General features: G+C 39.0%; 1 protein-coding gene across 8 annotated transcripts in view; it reads left to right on the forward strand.

Moving 5' to 3' along the window:
* Positions 1–19,645, forward strand: part of LOC114660688 (serine/threonine-protein kinase BRSK2-like) — a 221,142-nt gene that overhangs the window by 174,208 nt on the left and 27,289 nt on the right. For 5 of the 8 annotated variants that reach the window (XM_051933874.1, XM_051933875.1, XM_051933876.1 and 2 more), the window contains exons 14-15: positions 638–1,244; positions 15,309–15,357. In XM_051933874.1, coding sequence (XP_051789834.1) covers positions 638–1,244; positions 15,309–15,357 — 656 coding nt within the window. The remainder of the gene's footprint in view (positions 1–637; positions 1,245–15,308; positions 15,358–19,645) is intronic. The other 3 variants (XM_051933878.1, XM_051933879.1, XM_028813546.2) reach the window with 1 other exon arrangement.

The following is a 19,645-nucleotide window of genomic DNA, read 5'->3' on the forward strand; positions in this document are numbered from 1 at the left end:
GTAGCCTAGTTTCCATGTAGAATGTAAGAGGTCTGATGCTGAAACCTGGCTATATCAATGTCAGCCATCTACTCTAAGTCCTTTTTCCATGAGCAGGAAAGATTCTCAAAATGGTACTACTGCCATTTACAACCCTTAGACACCAAGAAAAAGGTAGATAATAGGAAAAATAGTCACAGACATTTACCATGACTTCCTCTATTATTACTGTATTAAGTAATGGAATGTTTAGTTATGTTATTTGGTATTATTACAGTATGTGTGGGTGTGAAGAGACCTGAAATTTACACTCAACCTGCTTTACATGTTTGAAGATGTTTTGTCTCTCACAGACCTCATGCTTGCTTTCAAAAAGTTTAAATCATAACTAAAACAGCTTCATAATTAAAGCAAAATATATGTTTATAAAATTTATCATTAAATCAAATACAAAATTGATTTTATATTGATGACACCAGAAGCATAAATTTACTACAATCTCAAGTATGGTTTTCAGAGACATATAAAAGAAATGTTCTGTTTTATAATGAAAACTGCTGTTTTAAAATCCAGCATCCAGTCCTCATGACTTCCCATCCATTGTACACATGGCCACACCATCTCATCCCATTCCCATGCAACCTGTCTATTTCTCCAGAGCCCTGTTTTCACATTCAGCCCATCTGATGTGGCCACTCAATCGAAGGATTCCAGGCCGCCGACATCCACTGCACATCGAGGCGCCAGGGGAGCAGCGGCCCAGAGAGCACCTGATCCCAAAACTCAAACCCTACCAGCCAAAAGCAGCCTCGCAGAGAAACCTAGCCTTCACCCCATCAAATCCCTTCCTCTCCACGATTCACCCTCACCTACTTCCCCTTCTCCAGCCTCTACTGCCTCATCTGCCTCCCCTTCCCCTTTTCCCCCAGCCTCCAATCCTACCACCCGCTTTTTCTTCTTTTTCCCATCCTCCTCCACCTCTAAACCTGCCTCCAAAAGTGTGCCCCCTCCTCTTCCGCAGGTCACCCCTCAGCCCTCACCCCGTGGCAGTCCCTTGCCCACTCCCCTGGGCACACCAGTACATGGTCCCCCCTCTCGAGGGGAGGGGAGCAGCGGAAGTGGCAGCAGCTGCAGTGCAGGGTCTGTTACACCCCCTTCCAGCCCTGGCATGGCAGGCAGTGGATCAGCACACTGGCGAAGTAGACTCAACTCCTTCAAGAATAATCTGCTGGGATCACCACGGTTCCATCGTCGGAAGTTACAAGGTAAGTTAATGATTAGTTCTGGTTGCACTAATTTGACCAATAGTGTTGTATAGAATTGTTTTTTTCTGTGTCTGTGTCTTGAAAACTTGTAGACCTTAAGTAAAATATTTTTATTGCTAACAGTGCAGCAGTAGCTAGGATAGGGTGTGTAACACCAAGACATTTTAGGGAAACTGTACCCAAAGAATTAAAGTCCACAATATTTTTGTTTCTCAATGTGTAGAGTACACCACATGCATACACATAGATATGATGTACAGAGAATGTACAAGAGGTGCAAGTTAGTGATGTATTTAGTCTGATGTTGAGTTGTTGCCTGCCACTAATCACTGAAAAGTGCTTTTTAAAATCTAATAGGCTATGACTGTGTCACATATAAACAAACCATTATTTACCCTTTTTTAACAAACTGGTGATTATTTTCCCCAAAAGTAAAAATATACAGTATACTACCGTATTGCACCCCATTTAAAACAGAGGCATTTAATTGAACACTGAAGATGATTATGGTATCATCTAATACAGGGTGACTGACAAAATAAGGAAACACTTATCATTATTTTGGCTACAAATGCCTGAAGATGTCTTCATCATCTTGATAAAATGTTTATTGTTAAGGAATGTATGGTAGGTGCTTCAGTACTGGAGAGTTGTTACCTTGTTATCTTTTTCTATATTTCATGAGTAAAAGTGGTTAATATTATCTTAGCATGGAAATTGGATGTCAACTGTTAAGAAATGTATAAAAATCTTTACAGTGCACTCACACTGGTCTGCACTAAAATTCCTCTGCTCAAAAAAAGTTTACACTTTATAGATTAAGGCATGTTGAATCAATTTCTGAATTATGGAATTTCCATACCAGAAATCATTTTTGTGTGATATTGAATTCCATGATAAACACAGATTTGAAAATGCTGATTTATATATATATATATATATTGTCACAAAACGAGTCTGAGACAGAAAAAGGTTTGGGGCAGCCACCCATATAATCTCAAGTCCTTGGCTGCAAAGTTGTAGTGGTCAAATGGTAGCACTGAAGTGCATACAATCGAGTCCAAGATCAGACTGAGGAATAAGGACAAAGGGCAGGGTTTTAAAGGGGGAGACAGGAAGTGAGGTCATAAGGATCAGGGATGTGTTCATTCTCCATTGGTTCGGGCCCGGATGTGACGTCAGAGGAGCCGGAGCCAGTAAGGACTCCTTCCATTGGCTCGGTCCCGGAAATGATGTCAGGAGAGTCAGGTGGAATCTCCTGGGAATGGTCTGCAGGCAAGAAAGAAAAAGAGTCAGTGCACTCTGCCACCTCCCGGCATCTCTCAGAACTGCCGTCACTCAAGCCCTTTAGCTGCCTCCCATGCGCACGTGTGTGACAATATATATATATATATATATATATATATATATATATATATATATATATGGTTGAAATAGTTTACTGTCAAATAATGCAAAGAGTACGTGACACGTGTTTCGCCCAAATTCTGGGCTCATCAGGCGTACACACTCTACTGCACTCCCTCTCGGGAATCGAACCTCGGACGTCAGCACCAGAGGCAAAGCCCCTAACGTTGCACCACGGCGTGTGGTTCGTTTATTTGACAGCATGTAGATCGGGGTAATTACATTCACGGCATCCGTAGTCTGTGTCACAATCTGATTCTATGGGTGGTTACCTACCAGGTAACGCTTGTGGTTGGCCAGCAAGTCTGCTAACATCCGCCACGGTGCCCTCAGTTGTGAGAAGCAGATCATAGAATGGTTGAAATAGTTTACTGTCAAATAATGCAAAGAGTACGCGACACGTGTTTCGCCCTAATTCTGGGCTCATCAGGCGTACACACTCTACTGCACTCCCTCTCGGGAATCGAACCTCGGACGTCAGCGCCAGAGGCGAAGCCCCTAACGTTGCGCCATGGCGTGTGGTTCGTTTATTTGACAGCATGTAGATCGGGGTAATTACATTCACGGCATCCGTAGTCTGTGTCACAATCTGATTGTATGGGTGGTTACCTACCAGGTAACGCTTGTGGTTACTCAAATACCTCCCACACCTCCCACACTTTTTTTTTCTCAACTATGCATGGCTTGGATTTGAACTTTATGTCCTTAAAAAACTTCCAAGACTGAGGTCCAATAAAGATACCTTCTTTCATTTTTACTTCACTAATGTGAGGAAACTTCTGCCTGATGTATTTGAATTCTTCCTCATCACTATTCACTCCCTTCACAAAGGTTTTGATCAACTCCAGCTTTATGTGAAGTGGGGGCAAAAATATTTTCTCACTATTTATTGTCATTCTTCTGGTCAATAAAAGGGCATCTTTTTAACCTTCTGAATAAAAACCCTTTCAGCGATTTTGCAGGAATAAGAATAAGAATATATATATATATATATATATATATATATATATATATGTATATATTCCATCCATCCATCCATTTTCCAACCCGCTGAATCCGAACACAGGGTCACGGGGGTCTGCTGGAGCCAATCCCAGCCAACACAGGGCACAAGGCAGGAAACAATCCTGGGCAGGGTGCCAACCCACCGCAGACGTTTTTATCCTCAATCAGCAATTATTTTTTTCTTCTTATTCCTGCAAAATCGCTGAAAAGGTTTATATTCAGAAGATTAAAAAGATGCCCTTTTATTGACCAGAAGAATGACAATAAATAGTGAGAAAATATTTTTGCCCCCACTTCACATAAAGCTGGGGTTGATCAAAACATTTGTGAAGGGAGTGAATAGTGATGAGGAAGAATTCAAATACATCAGGCAGAAGTTTCCTCACATTAGTGAAGTAAAAATGAAAGAAGGTGTCTTTATTGCTCCTCAGTCTTGGAAGTTTTTTAAGGACATAAAGTTCAAATCCAAGCCGTACATAGTTGAGAAAAAAAAAGTGTGGGAGGTATTTGAAAGTATGTGCCACAATTTTCTTGGTAATACAACAGCAGAAAACTACAGATAACTAGTTGACTTGACCAGATATTTCGAGATGTGGGTAACTGCAGACAAGGCACTCTGGATTATTTTATCGCAGGATTTGGGAAAAGGAGATTTAATTAGGAGAAGTCTTAAGAGAGATGGGATACCATAGTCACAGTATGTTATCCATTAAGAAAACTTAAAGTGACCTCTGGGAAGTAAATTGATGATCACAATGGTGTTCCAAAGCCCATTTCATACATTTAAAGCAGAAATTCGAACTGGAACATGAAAACTGATGGAAACTTTAGTTGTTTTTCTCTGCACTTAGTAGTCTGGGATATTGCAGTGTTCTTAACAAAATTATTCAATACCCAAAATGCTGACATATTTAGAGGAATGAATTCTCTTCATCAGGGGATTACTGTTTTACAAAACAACAAAGAAATAAAAAACAACAGAACACAATGCCTTTTTGAGTAAAATCTAGAACTCCTAAGGTATAAAAGAGAAGTGACAATGAGTTATTAAAAGTAAGTTACCTTTTACTGAAGAAAGATCATTATTGTGAAAAAAAAAACTTTGTATAGGTGCTTACCTGTTACTCCTGTGGCGAGCGGCTGGGGGCGGTAATCAGCTGGGAAGCCCAGAAGGACCGAAGGAGGGATTATGCCTCCTGTGGACCACGAGGGGGGCGACCGCCCTGGTTGCTATGGGGACCACGGGAAAGGAGCATGGAAGCTCAAGCCTATAGGGGCCCATGGTCACGGCCAGGGGGCGCCCAGATGCCTGGGAAGAAGAAGACCAGGGACACCCGGAGGCAGCCGGCACTTCTGCCACACCAGGGAGTGCCAGCAGGAGCTCATTGGGAGGCAAATGGAGCACGTCCAGGTTAAGATAAAAGGGGCCGCCTCCCTCCATTCGATGGCTGGAGTCGGGTGGAAGAAGGACAGAGCTCGGAGGAGAAAAGTGGAGGCAGACCAGAAGAGAGAGGCATTGTTAAGAGGCCGGACTTGAGGGTGATTGGTGCTGGGGCACTGGGTTGTGTGCGGTATAGTTGTAAATAGTTATGAATAAACATGTGTTGGCATTTGAACCTACGGTGTCCGCCTGTCTGTGTCCAGGCTGCTTTCCACACTCCTTAAAGCATATGTGAATGACGGCATAATTAAAATGTTTTATTTGATGAAGCAGTGTAAAAAACAAGATTAAACAGTTTATAGAAGTTGCATCAGTTACATGTAGTGAGATGAAAGATAAGTATACATTTATAGATAGTTTACAGGGACTTACCTACCGTGTTTCCCTGAAAATAAGACCTACTCCGATAATAAGCCCTAGCATGATTTTCAGGCTGCTCTGTAATATAAGCCCTACCCCAAAAATAAGCCCTACTCAAGATCGTCAGCTGAAAAGTAAGGCACCTAAGGCTGGGTTTATACTTCACGCGATGTGACGCGTGTGCCTGAAACATCCATTAAATTCCAAGGACACCTTCCTACAATATCTCCAAAAAGGATGTTTAATGATTACAGTAATCCCTCCTCCATCGCGGGGGTTGCGTTCCAGAGCCACCCGCGAAATAAGAAAATCCGCGAAGTAGAAACCATATGTTTATATGGTTATTTTTATATTGTCATGCTTGGGTCACAGATTTGCGCAGAAACACAGGAGGTTGTAGAGAGACAGGAACGCTATTCAAACACTGCAAACAAACATTTGTCTCTTTTTCAAAAGTTTAAACTGTGCTCCATGACAAGACAGAGATGACAGTTCCGTCTCACAATTAAAAGAATGCAAACATATCTTCCTCTTCAAAGGAGTTTGCGTCAGGAGCAGATGTCAGAGAGATAAAGAAAAGCAAACAAATCAATACGGCTGTTTGGCTTTTAAGTATGTGAAGCACCGCGGCACAAAGCTGTTGCAGGCGGCAGCTCACACCCCCTCCGTCAGGAGCAGGGAGAGAGAGAGAGAGAGACAGATAAAAACAAACAGTGAAAAATCAATACGTGCCCTTTGAGCTTTGAAGTATGCGAAGCACTGTGCAGCATGTCGCTTCAGAATGCAGCTTGCACAGAAGGTAGCAACGTGAAGATAATCTTTCAGCATTTTTAGACGAACGTCCGTATCGTCTAGGTTTGCGAACAACCCCCCTGCTCAATCCCCCTACGTCAGGATCAGAGAAGCTCAGCGCAAGAGAGAGAGGGAGAAAAGTAAGTTGGGTAGCTTCTCAGCCATCTGCCACTAGCGTCTCTTGTATGAAATCAACTGGGCAAACCAACTGAGGAAGCATGTACCAGAAATTAAAAGATCCATTGTCCGCAGAAATCCGCGAATCAGCAAAAAATCCACTTTATATATTTAAATATGCTTACATATAAAATCCGCGATAGAGTGAAGCCGCGAAAGGCGAAGCGCGATATAGCGAGAGATTACTGTACATCGATCAATTCGGGGATGCGCCCATTCCAGAAGCATCGGCACAAGACAGAAACAAAATCCCTGGACGGGACATCAGCTCATTGCAAGAACACAAGCACACACATACACTAACGTTATTGTAGCTTCACCAAATCCCCAAACTTTCATGTCTTTGGTTGAAAAGCTGAGCACACTGTGGAAACCTACAAGGAAAACATGCAAACTCCAGGCAGGCATCACAAGGGACACGACTCCCTGCTAGACCGCAGCGTTACCATTCTGCAAACGTGTCGCCCCCATATGTGTAATTATTAACAGTATTCATTATTTAAATGAAGTTAACGACTTATCTATAAAATACATATACATACGTATACATATTTTAATGCATTTAATCATGAAAGTGATAACAAGTATAAATCTAAGGATTCTAAATGTGCAGAGAGCTGTAATATCATAAATATAATGCGTTTTGTGTGGTGATCTATTGCTGCTTGCCGTTGCTGTCAGGTCAGGAGGAAGCCCCAGCGATTAACAACTAGGTCGTTTTTAAGATGACATTTACGACGGTCTACTTTAATGATAAAGTAAACTATGAGGTTAAAGTGGACATTTCGAGTTTAAAGCTGAAATTTCCACTTTAATTACAAAATAAACATTTTCATTATGTTCTTATTTTTTTTTCCTGTGGCTCAAATATGCCGCCGTACATTCTGATGGTATTGTAAGGTACAATATTCCAGAAGATGACATAACTGTATTTGAATAAATGTATATTGTTATACGTGGATTAAAATAAGATATCCCCTGAAAATAAACCCTAGTGCATCTTTTGGAGCAAAAATTAATATAAGACCCTGTCTTATTTTCGGGGAAACACGGTATAAGCAACACAACTGTGTAACTGTAAAACAATGGAAGGACTATTTCAGTATGCCTCAAAACAATAAAATAAGAGTATAATTCTTACACAAAGTAAGGGGTTGAAAAACAAGAAACAGTGCCTTTATATAAAGTATGTCAGTAATATTTTCAAAGCTTTATAATGCACTGGTGATGCCTAATCTAGAGTACTGTGTAGAGTTTTGGTCTCCAGGCTACAAAACGGACATAGCAGCACTAGAAAAAGTCCAGAGAAGAGCAACTAGGCTCATTCCAGTGCTACCAGGGATGAATTATGAAGAAAAATTCAAGAGCTGTGCCTTCTCAGTTTAAGCAAAAGAAGATTAAGAGGTGACATGATTGAAATGTTTAAAATTATGATGGGAATTAGTACAGTGGATCAAGAATGTTATTTTAAAATGAGTTCATAAAGAACATGAGGACTCAGTTGGAACTTGTTAAGGGTAAATTTCGCACAAACATTAGGAAGTTTTTCTTTACACAGAGAACCTTAGACACTTGGAATAAGCTACCAAGTAGTGTGGTAGACAATAGGACTTTAGGGACTTTTAAAACTCAACTTGATGTTTTTTTTAGAAGAATTAAGTGGATGGAACTGGCAAGCTTTGTTGGGCCAAATGGCCTGTTCTCTTCTAGATTGTTCTAATGTTCTCTATCTATCTATCTATCTATCTATCTATCTATCTATCTATCTATCTATCTATCTATCTATCTATCTATCTATCTATCTATCTATCTATCTATCTATCTATCTATCTATCTATCTATCTATCTATCTATCTATCTAATGGATAATTACATAAGGCTGTGGAGTGATCACATCACTATTATGCCATGCTTGCAGCTACATACAGTTTTCTGCAGGACTGGATGATGACACTAAAATTGGTTTATAATTGGCATTGTAGGTGCAGTGAATGGAACGCTCATCCCTTTTCATACTCCCAGCTTCTTGAATCCCATCTACACTTATCAAAAACAGTTCTTGGCAGTTAATGTCCAGGTGATATGCACCCAGATACATGCTTATACCTTTATGTGGTGCAAATCTGGAGTGTATCAGATGGCAAGGGATGGTGCATTTGCTGGTGGCTGGTTTCCCATTGGGATTAATAAAGTATCTATCTATCTATCTATCTATCTACTGGGAGATGGTGGGTATCCTCTTCGCATACTATCTTCAGTGGTGAATTTCCAAACTGTGGATGAGGAGTGGTATAACACCACATACCAAAACAACATATTGTAGAGCACACTGAGAGCACGAGGAAAATGTGATTCCATGGGCCTTGGAAAACAACATTTTTTTGCCATCTCCTCCATAAGTAGTTTTATCTCCTTTTGTGAAGTGTTGCATCATTCCTGTTGTTGTTCACCATTGTTCTTTTCAGCAAGGAAGCCACTTCATGTTTTGAGTCCATTTATAGATTTTTAATTAGTAGATTAATTTAATTTGCTTTTTATTTTGTGTGTTTTCCCATGTTTTAGTTGATTTTTTAACTTTTTTAAAATATTTTTATTATTTTGCACATGTCTGATATGACAATATAACATAATTCACAGTTGAAATAAGTGGGATCAGCGTTCACTTTATCAACACTCTGTGCTTTTCTGATATAGATGCTGAAGAGGAGCCAACAAATAAGTACTTTAAACCCATTCAGTGTCAGATAATGAATGGTTTTGGGAAGCACTTGCAAAACTCACTCATTCATTGAGTTCATCATGCCTATTTTTCACAGTATTGTTCATTATTTATTAAGACTGATATTTTTGTGAAATCCCTGTTAAGGAAAAATGCTCATTTATATGCGTAATGGATTCATGTCTTGGTATAACCTCCCTGCTGGAAATGTGCTTTCATTTCATTGGCCAGATTGGGAAGATCATTTCAGTCTGAATGTGCAATAACCCTAAAGAACAACAAAACAGATAAATTGTTCATAAAAATGAAATCGTAATTGAGTGAAGGGACAGATTAGGGACATAATTGTTAATATATTCATTGAAGCATAAAATAACTTCCACTTCTCTAGTCCAGATCAAAAAAGGTAATCTACCATGTACAGTATAGCATAACCAGACAACAATGTGCACAGCAAATGGGTTATTGGCACTGTGTTTTCTTTTTATTGGCATTGTGTTTTCTTTTTCTTTATTTCTTTGTTATTTTGTTTAACCATAATACCCTAAAGAACAGGATTCATTCCTTGAAACCCATTGGCATTTTGGGTACTAAATAATTTTTTAAAGGATAAATTTAGTATTTTTCCAAATTGAAGTTACTTCTTCAAAATAATGGCATATATTTATTTAGTTCTAAAATGAAGCATTTTTATAAATTTTTAAAATTCCTTGTCTGTTCTTGCAGTTTGCAATGGGGCTGTAGAATACCGGGGTCCAATGATAAAAGAAAAAGTCTTAAAACTTACCATTTTAATCCACTTTGAAAAAGCAAAGGTTTCAGTTTAAGAAAACATACCTTCCATGTCTATGACATATCTTTGTGATAACAAAAGGAAATTAGAAATAATGATTTTATCAGAGATTCTTGGTGCTATTTTCTAAGGTAATATATGTTTCTTGCTCATTTGTCTGCTTGCATCAGCCCACCACTGAAGTTACACAAGCAAGTTACACTGTTGTGTGTGTATGCCATGTGGCAGCGTGTTGAAAAGCACACAAAAGTGTTTAATTATATTTTATACACATAAAAATAAATCTGAACTGAACTGATTACACTGTATTGTATTTCTAATAAAAGACTTTTTCTTTTTCATGACATGCCTTATGCACACACAATAAAAAAACAAAGAAAATGAAAAGGGCAGAGTGTGAGATAGAGTAGATTGAATGTCCGCAAACCAATGATTTGGTAATAAAAGAACTGAGCACAGTGTCTTTGAGTGAGTTAATTCACTGACATTTTTACCAATCAGTCTGTAAATAAACAAGGAGAACATACAGACGCTGTATGGAACTTGGCACACTGAAGCAGTAATGACAGCTCTGCACTATCCCTGTATGATAAAACATCTGTATTAAACTTACTAAATTTCCAACTGTTTAAACTTAGTGAATTGGCATTGCTAAAGTGGCCCTATTGTGTGTGTTTGTCTTGCGATGGACTGGCACTTTGTCCAGGTGTTGTTCCTGCCTTACATCCTATGTTTGCTGGGGTAGGCTCTAGCTGCCCTTCGACCCTGACCTGAATAAGCAGGTTAGGAAGATGGATGAATAGATGCCTATCACATCTTGTTTATTTCATGTCAGTGGATTACATACCATATGCATGCTCTCACTCATTGAAGCACACATGAACATTTTCAATCCAGTGGCACCAGGTAGTATTTTAGAAAAATAAATAAGCATCCAAATAGTAAAAGAAAATATTGTTTAGTCTTGGTAGAGTCTTAAGTGACCCTATTTTCCCATCTTATACTGATACTTAAACATATTATGAAGACTATACCAGAATGCTTCAAATCCCAGATTTTTACCACAATGTCAAGTACAGTAGTTCAGCTCTTCCTCCCTATATCCCTTTTACATTTAAAACACCAGGTAAAAGAACAGGCTGAATTTAAGATACATATTTCTTTATGTATTATAGACAATATACTCATAAATAAGAAGAAGAGTTAAAATGAATGTTGGCAGAAAAGTAATAATACAACCTGGATAATAATCAGTTCATCTTACTTAGACTCCCAGGTGGCTCACTGATTGATTAGTCTAGCCTTATCTAGCATGTCCCATGATCCAGCATGGCCTTTGATTGAAATATACCCTGGGATCATCCTTCATGGATTGTAAATGGCAAAGAGAGGTAAAGAGGTAGAGAGATTGAACTTATACCAATTCCTGCCATGTGTCATGGACCAGTGGGATGTTGTGGTACAGATTGGCTCTATATATTCAATAACCAGTCCTAAACAGACACACCTCAGTCCTCCAGCCCGTTTCATAAACAAATCTTATTTCTCAGCAAGACGTTTGGCTGAATATCATACCGTTTTATCCAGCTAGATTGCCCTTTCATTTCAGACTAGCTGGTCAGTTTATGGCCTAACTGGGGGGGAAAGGCCAATAGAATATCATAGAATATATAGAATAGAATATCATGCACAGACTTCTAACAAAGAACACTTGCAAAACCAGTTACAGCATTCCTCAAACTTTGGGGAGTTCACAATGACTTGCTTAAAGAAAGCTGTTTTCTTTCTTTAAGTCACTAAGTAATTCAAGTAATAAAAGTTACAATTTATACAGATAATTATCCATCCATCCATTATCCAACCCGCTATATCCAAACACAGGGTCATGGGGGTCTGCTGGAGCCAATCCCAGCCAACATAGGGCACAAGGCAGGAAGCAAACCCCAGGCAGGGCGCCAGCTCACCACAGGGCACACACACACACACACACACACACACTAGAGACAATTTAGAATCGCCAATCCACCTAAACTGCATGTCTTTGGACTGTGGGAGGAAACTGGAGTACCTGGAGGAAATCCATGCAGACATGGGAAAAACATGCAAACTCCACACAGGGAGGACCCGGGAAGTGAACCCGGGTCTCCTAACTGTGAGGCAGCAGCACTACCCACTGCACCATCGTGCCACCCAGATAATTATCAAAATGTTAAATAGTAATCTACATCAAAAATATAACCAATCATAAGTGTGCTGTTTTCAGTTATTATTGTCTAGTTGTCTACAGAGCAGAGACAGCGATTCACATTTAGGCATCAACATTCAATAATGGCACTTGGCAATGACTTCCTGAGGTGAATTCATGCCCACAGTGCTGGAAGGGGGTGGCAGAGGAAGACATACTGAGTGACATGAAGTGGTCTCCTTTTAAAATGGATGAATCTCACAAAAATTGTTTTGTTTTTTTTTTGCTTTTTTACCTTCTCAAAACATCATGGATATGCTATTGTGCAATATGTGTGCAAACTCAAGAAGAAGATCAATACTCAGTTACATTTTTGGTTTGTGAAATGGATGTATTCAGTAAGTTTTAAGACTTTTCTTGATAATGGGACCTCAGGTATCCATATGCTCAATTATAAAACACAACAGAAAGTGAGTTATTTTTTAAACTTTATATAAAATGCTTTTACTTTATAATGCATATTCATGTGGCAAACTGATATATATTCCATGTGATGAAATATATTTGACTTGGAAAATACTGAACTTATCCTTTATGAACATTGCCATATCAAAGGCAGAAAAATAGAATGTAAGTTTCCATCAGTTTTCATGTTTCAAATTCAAATTTCCAGTTAGGCAGAAGTATGTATATATTTTACCTGGAGCTTTATTTGTCCTTTATATATATATATATATATATATATATATATATATATATATATATATTGTGGCGGGCAGCCAGGTCCGATGCCCGGCCAGGACGCCCCTTCTACATATGTTCCAGGGGAGCAACAATTGGCGTCTCAGTACATCCCCTGGGACGCTTGGTAGCAGCCTCCCTGGCTGACGATGGTGCCTCAGTTTCCGTCAGGGCTCCATGGGAGATGGAGTTTTCCACAGCCCTGTTGGGGCTGCATGGGGGTGCTGCATGGGTCTCTGAGCCTGCCTGAACACCTCTACAGCCCCGCCTGCAAGTGCAATCAGGGTGGGCTATAAAAAGGGTCAGCAACCACCACTCAGGAGCCAGAATCGGGAGGAAGAGGATGAGGTTGCCAGAGAGGAGTGGTGGTTCGAGAAGGAAGTGTTGTTTGTGTTTATTTGGACTGTGTTGTGGCTGGGGGGTTCACGGGGTAGACGTGCCCTCCAGCTGAAGAAAAATAAATGTCTTTGTGTTTTATACACGTGCCTCCAAGTGAGTCTGTGCTGTGTCGGGCACTACACAGTGTCAAATTCACTATATATATATATATATATATATATATATATATATATATAGAGTGAGGGATGGGCGGCCATATATTCCGGCCCACACCTCCAAACTGCCAGGTGGATCCCTCCCAGCAGTATGGAGGCTCCCCAAATTCCAGCAGGGCCTCACGGACCTTGTAGTTTTTACAAACAGCCCTGCTGGATATCATGGGGACCACCAGGAGCCGCTGTAGGGAGGCTTGGGGAGTGCTACATGCCCTATAACCCGGAAGCACGTCCTGGTCACATGGACAGAAGGAACAACGTGCTTCCGGGATGAAGAAAAGGACTTTTAATCTGACCCGGAAGTGATAACGAATCATGGACTGCAGGGTTGGAATCACTTCCGGGTCAGGGGATATAAAAGGACTTTGGGAGAGCTCAGATGCTGAGCTGAGCTGGGAGGAAGGGTGGCTAAGTGTCTGGGATTGGAGGATTGAGTATTATATTATATTGAGTATTATATTGGAGGATTGAGTATTATATGTGGAGGGTGCTTAGCGCACAGTATTATAATAAAATGAATAAGTATTATACTTTTACCTGGTGTTTGGCGTGGTACCTGTATATATATATATATATATATATATATATATATATATATATATATATATAAACCCTTGAATCAATATTCCTCAACCTTGTAGCCAATATGAATATGTCAAGTTGATTCTGTATTAGATGCATACTTTGGAGTTAACCTTTCTATTTCTAATTATACTGTTTCATAGTATATTTTTTCATTAGTTTCAACTTCTGGTTATTGTTTTTTATTGCTTTTTATTTTGCATACACAACAGTATAAATGTGCAGTTGCCAGATCTTAAACCAGTTGAGAGATACTGAAGTGTTGTCTGTATAGTATTTTTTCCACCCCCGTTATACCAACACCAAAATGAAGAATTTTTTATAGGAAGTTTGTGTTGTCCAAATTGTCCAAATTAATTTCAGGCATTTACAAAATTAATGCTAATGGGCACCAAAGTTGTACTACCAGCCTCTGCAATTCCATTTACAAAATTAATACCAAGGTGCACAGCAGTTGTTCTGCCAGCTTCTGCTATTCCAATGATCAATGTACATACGTGTTTCCTTTATTCTGTCTGGAACCTGCATATATGTTACTGCAAAGCTTTAACAGTTCACTATAAAAACAAAGCCTTTGTAAATAACACAAAACACCGAGCCTATGTAACATTAGTTGAAAAAAGATACAATGTTTGCTACTGGTTTGCAGCATGCATGTGTATAGTATAGTGAATTGCCAAAAACTGACCCAATATATAAATCATACATACACATTCAAGAACAAAGCAAACATTTTACTATATACAGTATTCTAAGGAAGAGGCCAGTTGCACAAATATTTTAAATTCAAGCTAACAGACAGAAATACCCACTTCTTTGGTTTGAATATAACATGAAACACAAATAAATTTGAACAATGTGTGCTATGATTGTGGACCTCATTTTCTTATATCACACTTGCCAAAGGGGATCCCAATTGGTGTGCTCAATGGCAAATCCATGCCCAACTTTACAGCCAATAATTATGTACATGATCTCCTGTTTCATTGACAGCAGGTACCCTGAGCTCTCTGCAGATTAAATGTAAACATTTAGTGGTTTTGTATCCGTTTTGTTAGAAAGTCATCTGAACACCAAGTTGGTTAGTGGTAATTCTGAATACATATGAGTTGTGAAATTGTGTATAATGATTTTGAAAGGTTCCTCACTCATAGACTTTCATCATTCTCGATTGCAAATGTTTTTTTTAAATACAGAGATAAGCAGGAATATTTATGAAATAGATTGTCTGACTACATTTATATTAACATTACAATGCAAAATGTTAGCTAATGAAACAACATTTGCACTTCTCTTTTTTTTTTACAGTTCCAACATCTGAAGATATGTCTAGCTTGACACCAGAATCCTCTCCAGAGTGAGTACTGCATATGTCTTCAAATTAGCTTTTTGTTAACGATTCATTTAGTTTCTCTGTTTCATCATTTAAACTTATCTTTGGCACAACATAATCTGGCTTCCTAGTTACTCTTACTTCTGTAAACAAGTATTCTTTGGCATCTTCTTTGCCATAACACAATGTCTCCAAGCACATATACTCATACATGTTAAGGTCTTTAAAAATAATTTTCTTGAAAATACCAAATAAATAGCAATAAACCTTCTGTTCTTGTTAAACTTGTTATATTATTTTAGGTGTCTTGTCAGCTCAGGATGGTGCAAGACTGTGTTCTTGTACCTAAAAGTGAGAATTGCTAAGGAAGAAGAAGATTGAATCAAAGTTCAGTGTAGCTGAGTTTAATTCAATCAATTCTTTTGACAGCTTCTTTGTCATGATTGGGTATGCGTGGTGCTCATGGGCTAAAGTCAAGATACTCCAAGTGGATTAATTGTGTCTATAGTTCTTTGAAAATAGTAACCATCCACTTTCTGTGATTCTAATAATACAATTGTTAAAAAATAATTATCTACATTTTGTGATTCTAATAATACAGTGTGCCTAAGTGAACTCAAAGAATCACATTTTCATTTTTATTGAATTTTTCATTTAAAAAATCATTCATCATTAAATGTTTGTATAAAGCTTAAAGGCCAATGTTACACCAAGTAAAGTGCAATCTTGGGACAGTTGTCTGACTCCTTAGTTAAATGTTACCAACCATAGACTGTATAGACTATATGCATATGGCTGTTATCACAATGAAGTTCTGAAAACCAGATTTCTTGTGGCATGTCGAGCCATTTGGAAGATATTTATAAAATGTCTTTAAAATATATGCTTGGTATTTTATGGGACAGGGTTCTTCTTGGATAAAACAGTTTTCATTAGTGCACTGTGAATAAAAAGTCTGTTAAAAAGGATTTGTAAAAGAATGGATAGGTGGAAACTAGAGCTGCTGATTAATCACAATTAACGTGTCTGATTAACGCATAAAAAAATTTCCAGATTAAATTTTTTAACCCCTAAATGTGTTAATTTAATCCAGTCAATTTGGCCAGGCATCACACTTAAAGAAACAGTGTTAAAGTAATCCAAGTCTACTAATAGTGCTCGATTGTTTCCAGTGTTGTTTATTGATAGTGGTTGTCATCCACACATACAAGCAGAGTCTCCACTTATCCTTTGTAACATGGATTGTCCCATATTGAAACATAAAATACAGCATACTGTACTGAATCAGTAAGAGACAGGATTTGACCAGTATTTTCATACACATTGTTTCACATATAACACTAGTTATGAAATGTGTCATGGTAACTTAATAGACATACAAGCACTTCTTCACATTATGTTGTGTTCACATGTTGATGGTAAAAAATAAAAAAATCACATTCCACAGTATAACTTCCAGAGCAAGATATAGTCATATCTGCTAATTCAGGTCTGCTTGTGAAAAGCAACAGGCTGTCAAGGTATTGGTTTGTGTGCAAGACAGAATGTCAGTGGGTCAGCCCTGTCCCTGGCAACAAATATATTTTCTATCAAGCTTTTTTGATTGCCCATGGAGAGATATCTGATCTGAAGCAGCACAGTGCAGGTGCTAGCTATGCCCAAGCAGCTAAAGAGCAAGTAACGCAGAGGGGAATTCCTTGGTTCCTTATACCTCAATCAGATTTTGCCCAACGAAGACTGCCTTAAGCATGGGAAAGGCGCTATATAAATAAAATGTATTATTATTATTACTAGTCATTTAGAATGTTACAATACCGGGCGCTAGAACAGTAGTGCATAAACATTAGTAGGAACAGTCTATATTAAATGGCAAAGGACTTTGACCTCATTCTTTTTGTTGGTCGTATTTTTCTTTCTTTCAGCCTTTCTTTTGTTGATGTTTACTTGCTGAGCTGACCGGTCTTCGTGGGCTGCCGCCGTGTATTGTGTGTCTTTAATTTTCTGTGACAGTAATACTGTCTTGTACGTCCGCTGGCTTGTACGTCCGTAATATACCTTTAATTTTCTCTGGCGGTAATACAGGCGTGTGCGTCGGTAATATGCCTTTAACCTCCTCTGACAGTAATACTGGCTTGTATGTGGCTGTAATATGCGTCACTGTATTGTGTACCTTTAATTTCCTCTCGCAGTAATACTGGTTTGTATTTCCGTAAAACGCCTGTAACTTTCTCTGACAGTAATATCGCGCATCGCACCGTGCCCCGCGCATGCGCACTTCACCGGAAGACACACACACGGACACCTGGACGCACACAGGGATTTTATTAAAGAGGATTATTGTATGTTGCTGATGTTGAATTACTTGTACGTTCCATAATATACCCAATATTATAACCTACAATAGCCTATATTATACTGAAACCAATAAAATTAGGCAATAGTGGAAACTGATCATGTAATATTTCCATAGACTTGGGCCGAAGGTTAATATAGTTAGACTTATTTTAAAATAATAATATATTCTAGGACAATACACAATTTAAAACAGTTAAATAGATAATCCTAACAGATGTGTATTTGGAACTTTTCTAGTCTATTCTTTGCCATTTAAAAGCCTAATCTATATATATCCATCCATCCATCCATTTTCCAACCCGCTGAATCCGAACACAGGGTCACGGGGGTCTGCTGGAGCCAATCCCAGCCAACACAGGGCACAAGGCAGGAAACAATCCTGGGCAGGGTGCCAACCCACCGCAGTAATCTATATATATTTTCAGTGTAATTAATGACTTCTCCTCTCTAGGTAACAGCTACGGAGTTGACTCGAGTGTATCTATCATGTAGTTAAGCACAACCTGAGCTATAGTAGCACTGATTGTGCACTAAAGCTGAACCATGGTTTTATGCTTCTGTTTTGTAAAATGTAATTTTTGGTGTAATTGTTGTGCTTTTTGGTATGTTCTCTTTTTTGTATGTTGTCAAGAACATACTGTGGACACTAGGTGGCACTGTTGCTCCTTTAAACCCAACAGATAGACCCTTAGGAGACAGGGTTAAAGCACTCAGAAGTATTTTAATTCTCTTTTCTTATATAAATAGTGCCCCTAAGCACCACAGCCACAACTAATACAAATAAATACAATAATCAACACAATTCTCTCTCTCTCTTTTCTCCTCCACACCTCCTAGCAAGCTTTGTCCACCTCCACCCGACTCTGGCTCGCTTGCTGGGATCCCAACAGTCCTTTTAATAGTCCTTGATGCAGAAGTGCTTCTGTTCTTCCTCCCATGTGACTTGCCAGCACTTCTGGGTCACATGGAGAACCCAAGTTCTTTAATCAGCCCAGAAGTACTTTGGGGCATCCGTCCTCATGAATTCCTAGTACTTCCGAGGTATAAGAGAAGCAAAACTCCCCAGGTCCTTTCACTGCACCTTCTGGTGCCACCCACGGCACCCAATAGGGTTGAGAAATTGAACTCTAAGTCCCAGGATGCCCTGTGGGAATCCAGGGCACCACTACACTCCAGGGGGGCTGCCATCTAGTGTTTTGGGGGAGGCAGTGTCCAAAAGTAGCTGCCTTCCCCCATCCTTCCCTTTCAGGGGCGTTCTGGCAGGGCTGAGTTACTGTCTGTTTCTCACATTACGTATTGGTTTTCCCAAATATTAGATCAACCCCAAGGAGTCGGGGGTTGGGAAGTATGTTAGGTGATCATTCAGCATTATTTCTGTTACACAAAACTGTTCACTAAACTAGTTGCAATAATTCAATATGCTTACGCAAGCGATTATTAACATGGTTTTTCTATTTGAAACTTTTCTATTTGAAAATTATTTCTTAATTGCAATTACACTTTTTAATAGAACAGCAACCCCAGTGTAAACCTTTGCTTACTAAGAACAACATTGATCCTCACCACACAGCTCTGCATGATACTTTGAACTTTGTATGGATATATTAATAAAAATTAATTTTTAAGTAACATGAGTTTTATTATGCCTGGGGAAAAATTAAACACTGCATTCCTCAGTGCCAATCTTTTGGCATACAGTAATCCCTCCTCCATCGCGGGGGTTGCGTTCCAGAGCCACCCGCGAAATAAGAAAATCCGCGAAGTAGAAACCATATGTTTATATGGTTATTTTTATATTGTCATGCTTGGGTCACAGATTTGCGCAGAAACACAGGAGGTTGTAGAGAGATAGGAACGTTATTCAAACACTGCAAACAAACATTTGTCTCTTTTTCAAAAGTTTAAACTGTGCTCCATGACAAGACAGAGATGACAGTTCCATCTCACAATTAAAAGA

The sequence above is a fragment of the Erpetoichthys calabaricus genome, chromosome 11, assembly GCF_900747795.2.
Source record: "Erpetoichthys calabaricus chromosome 11, fErpCal1.3, whole genome shotgun sequence".
In the NCBI taxonomy this organism is placed as follows: Eukaryota; Metazoa; Chordata; class Cladistia; order Polypteriformes; family Polypteridae; genus Erpetoichthys; species Erpetoichthys calabaricus.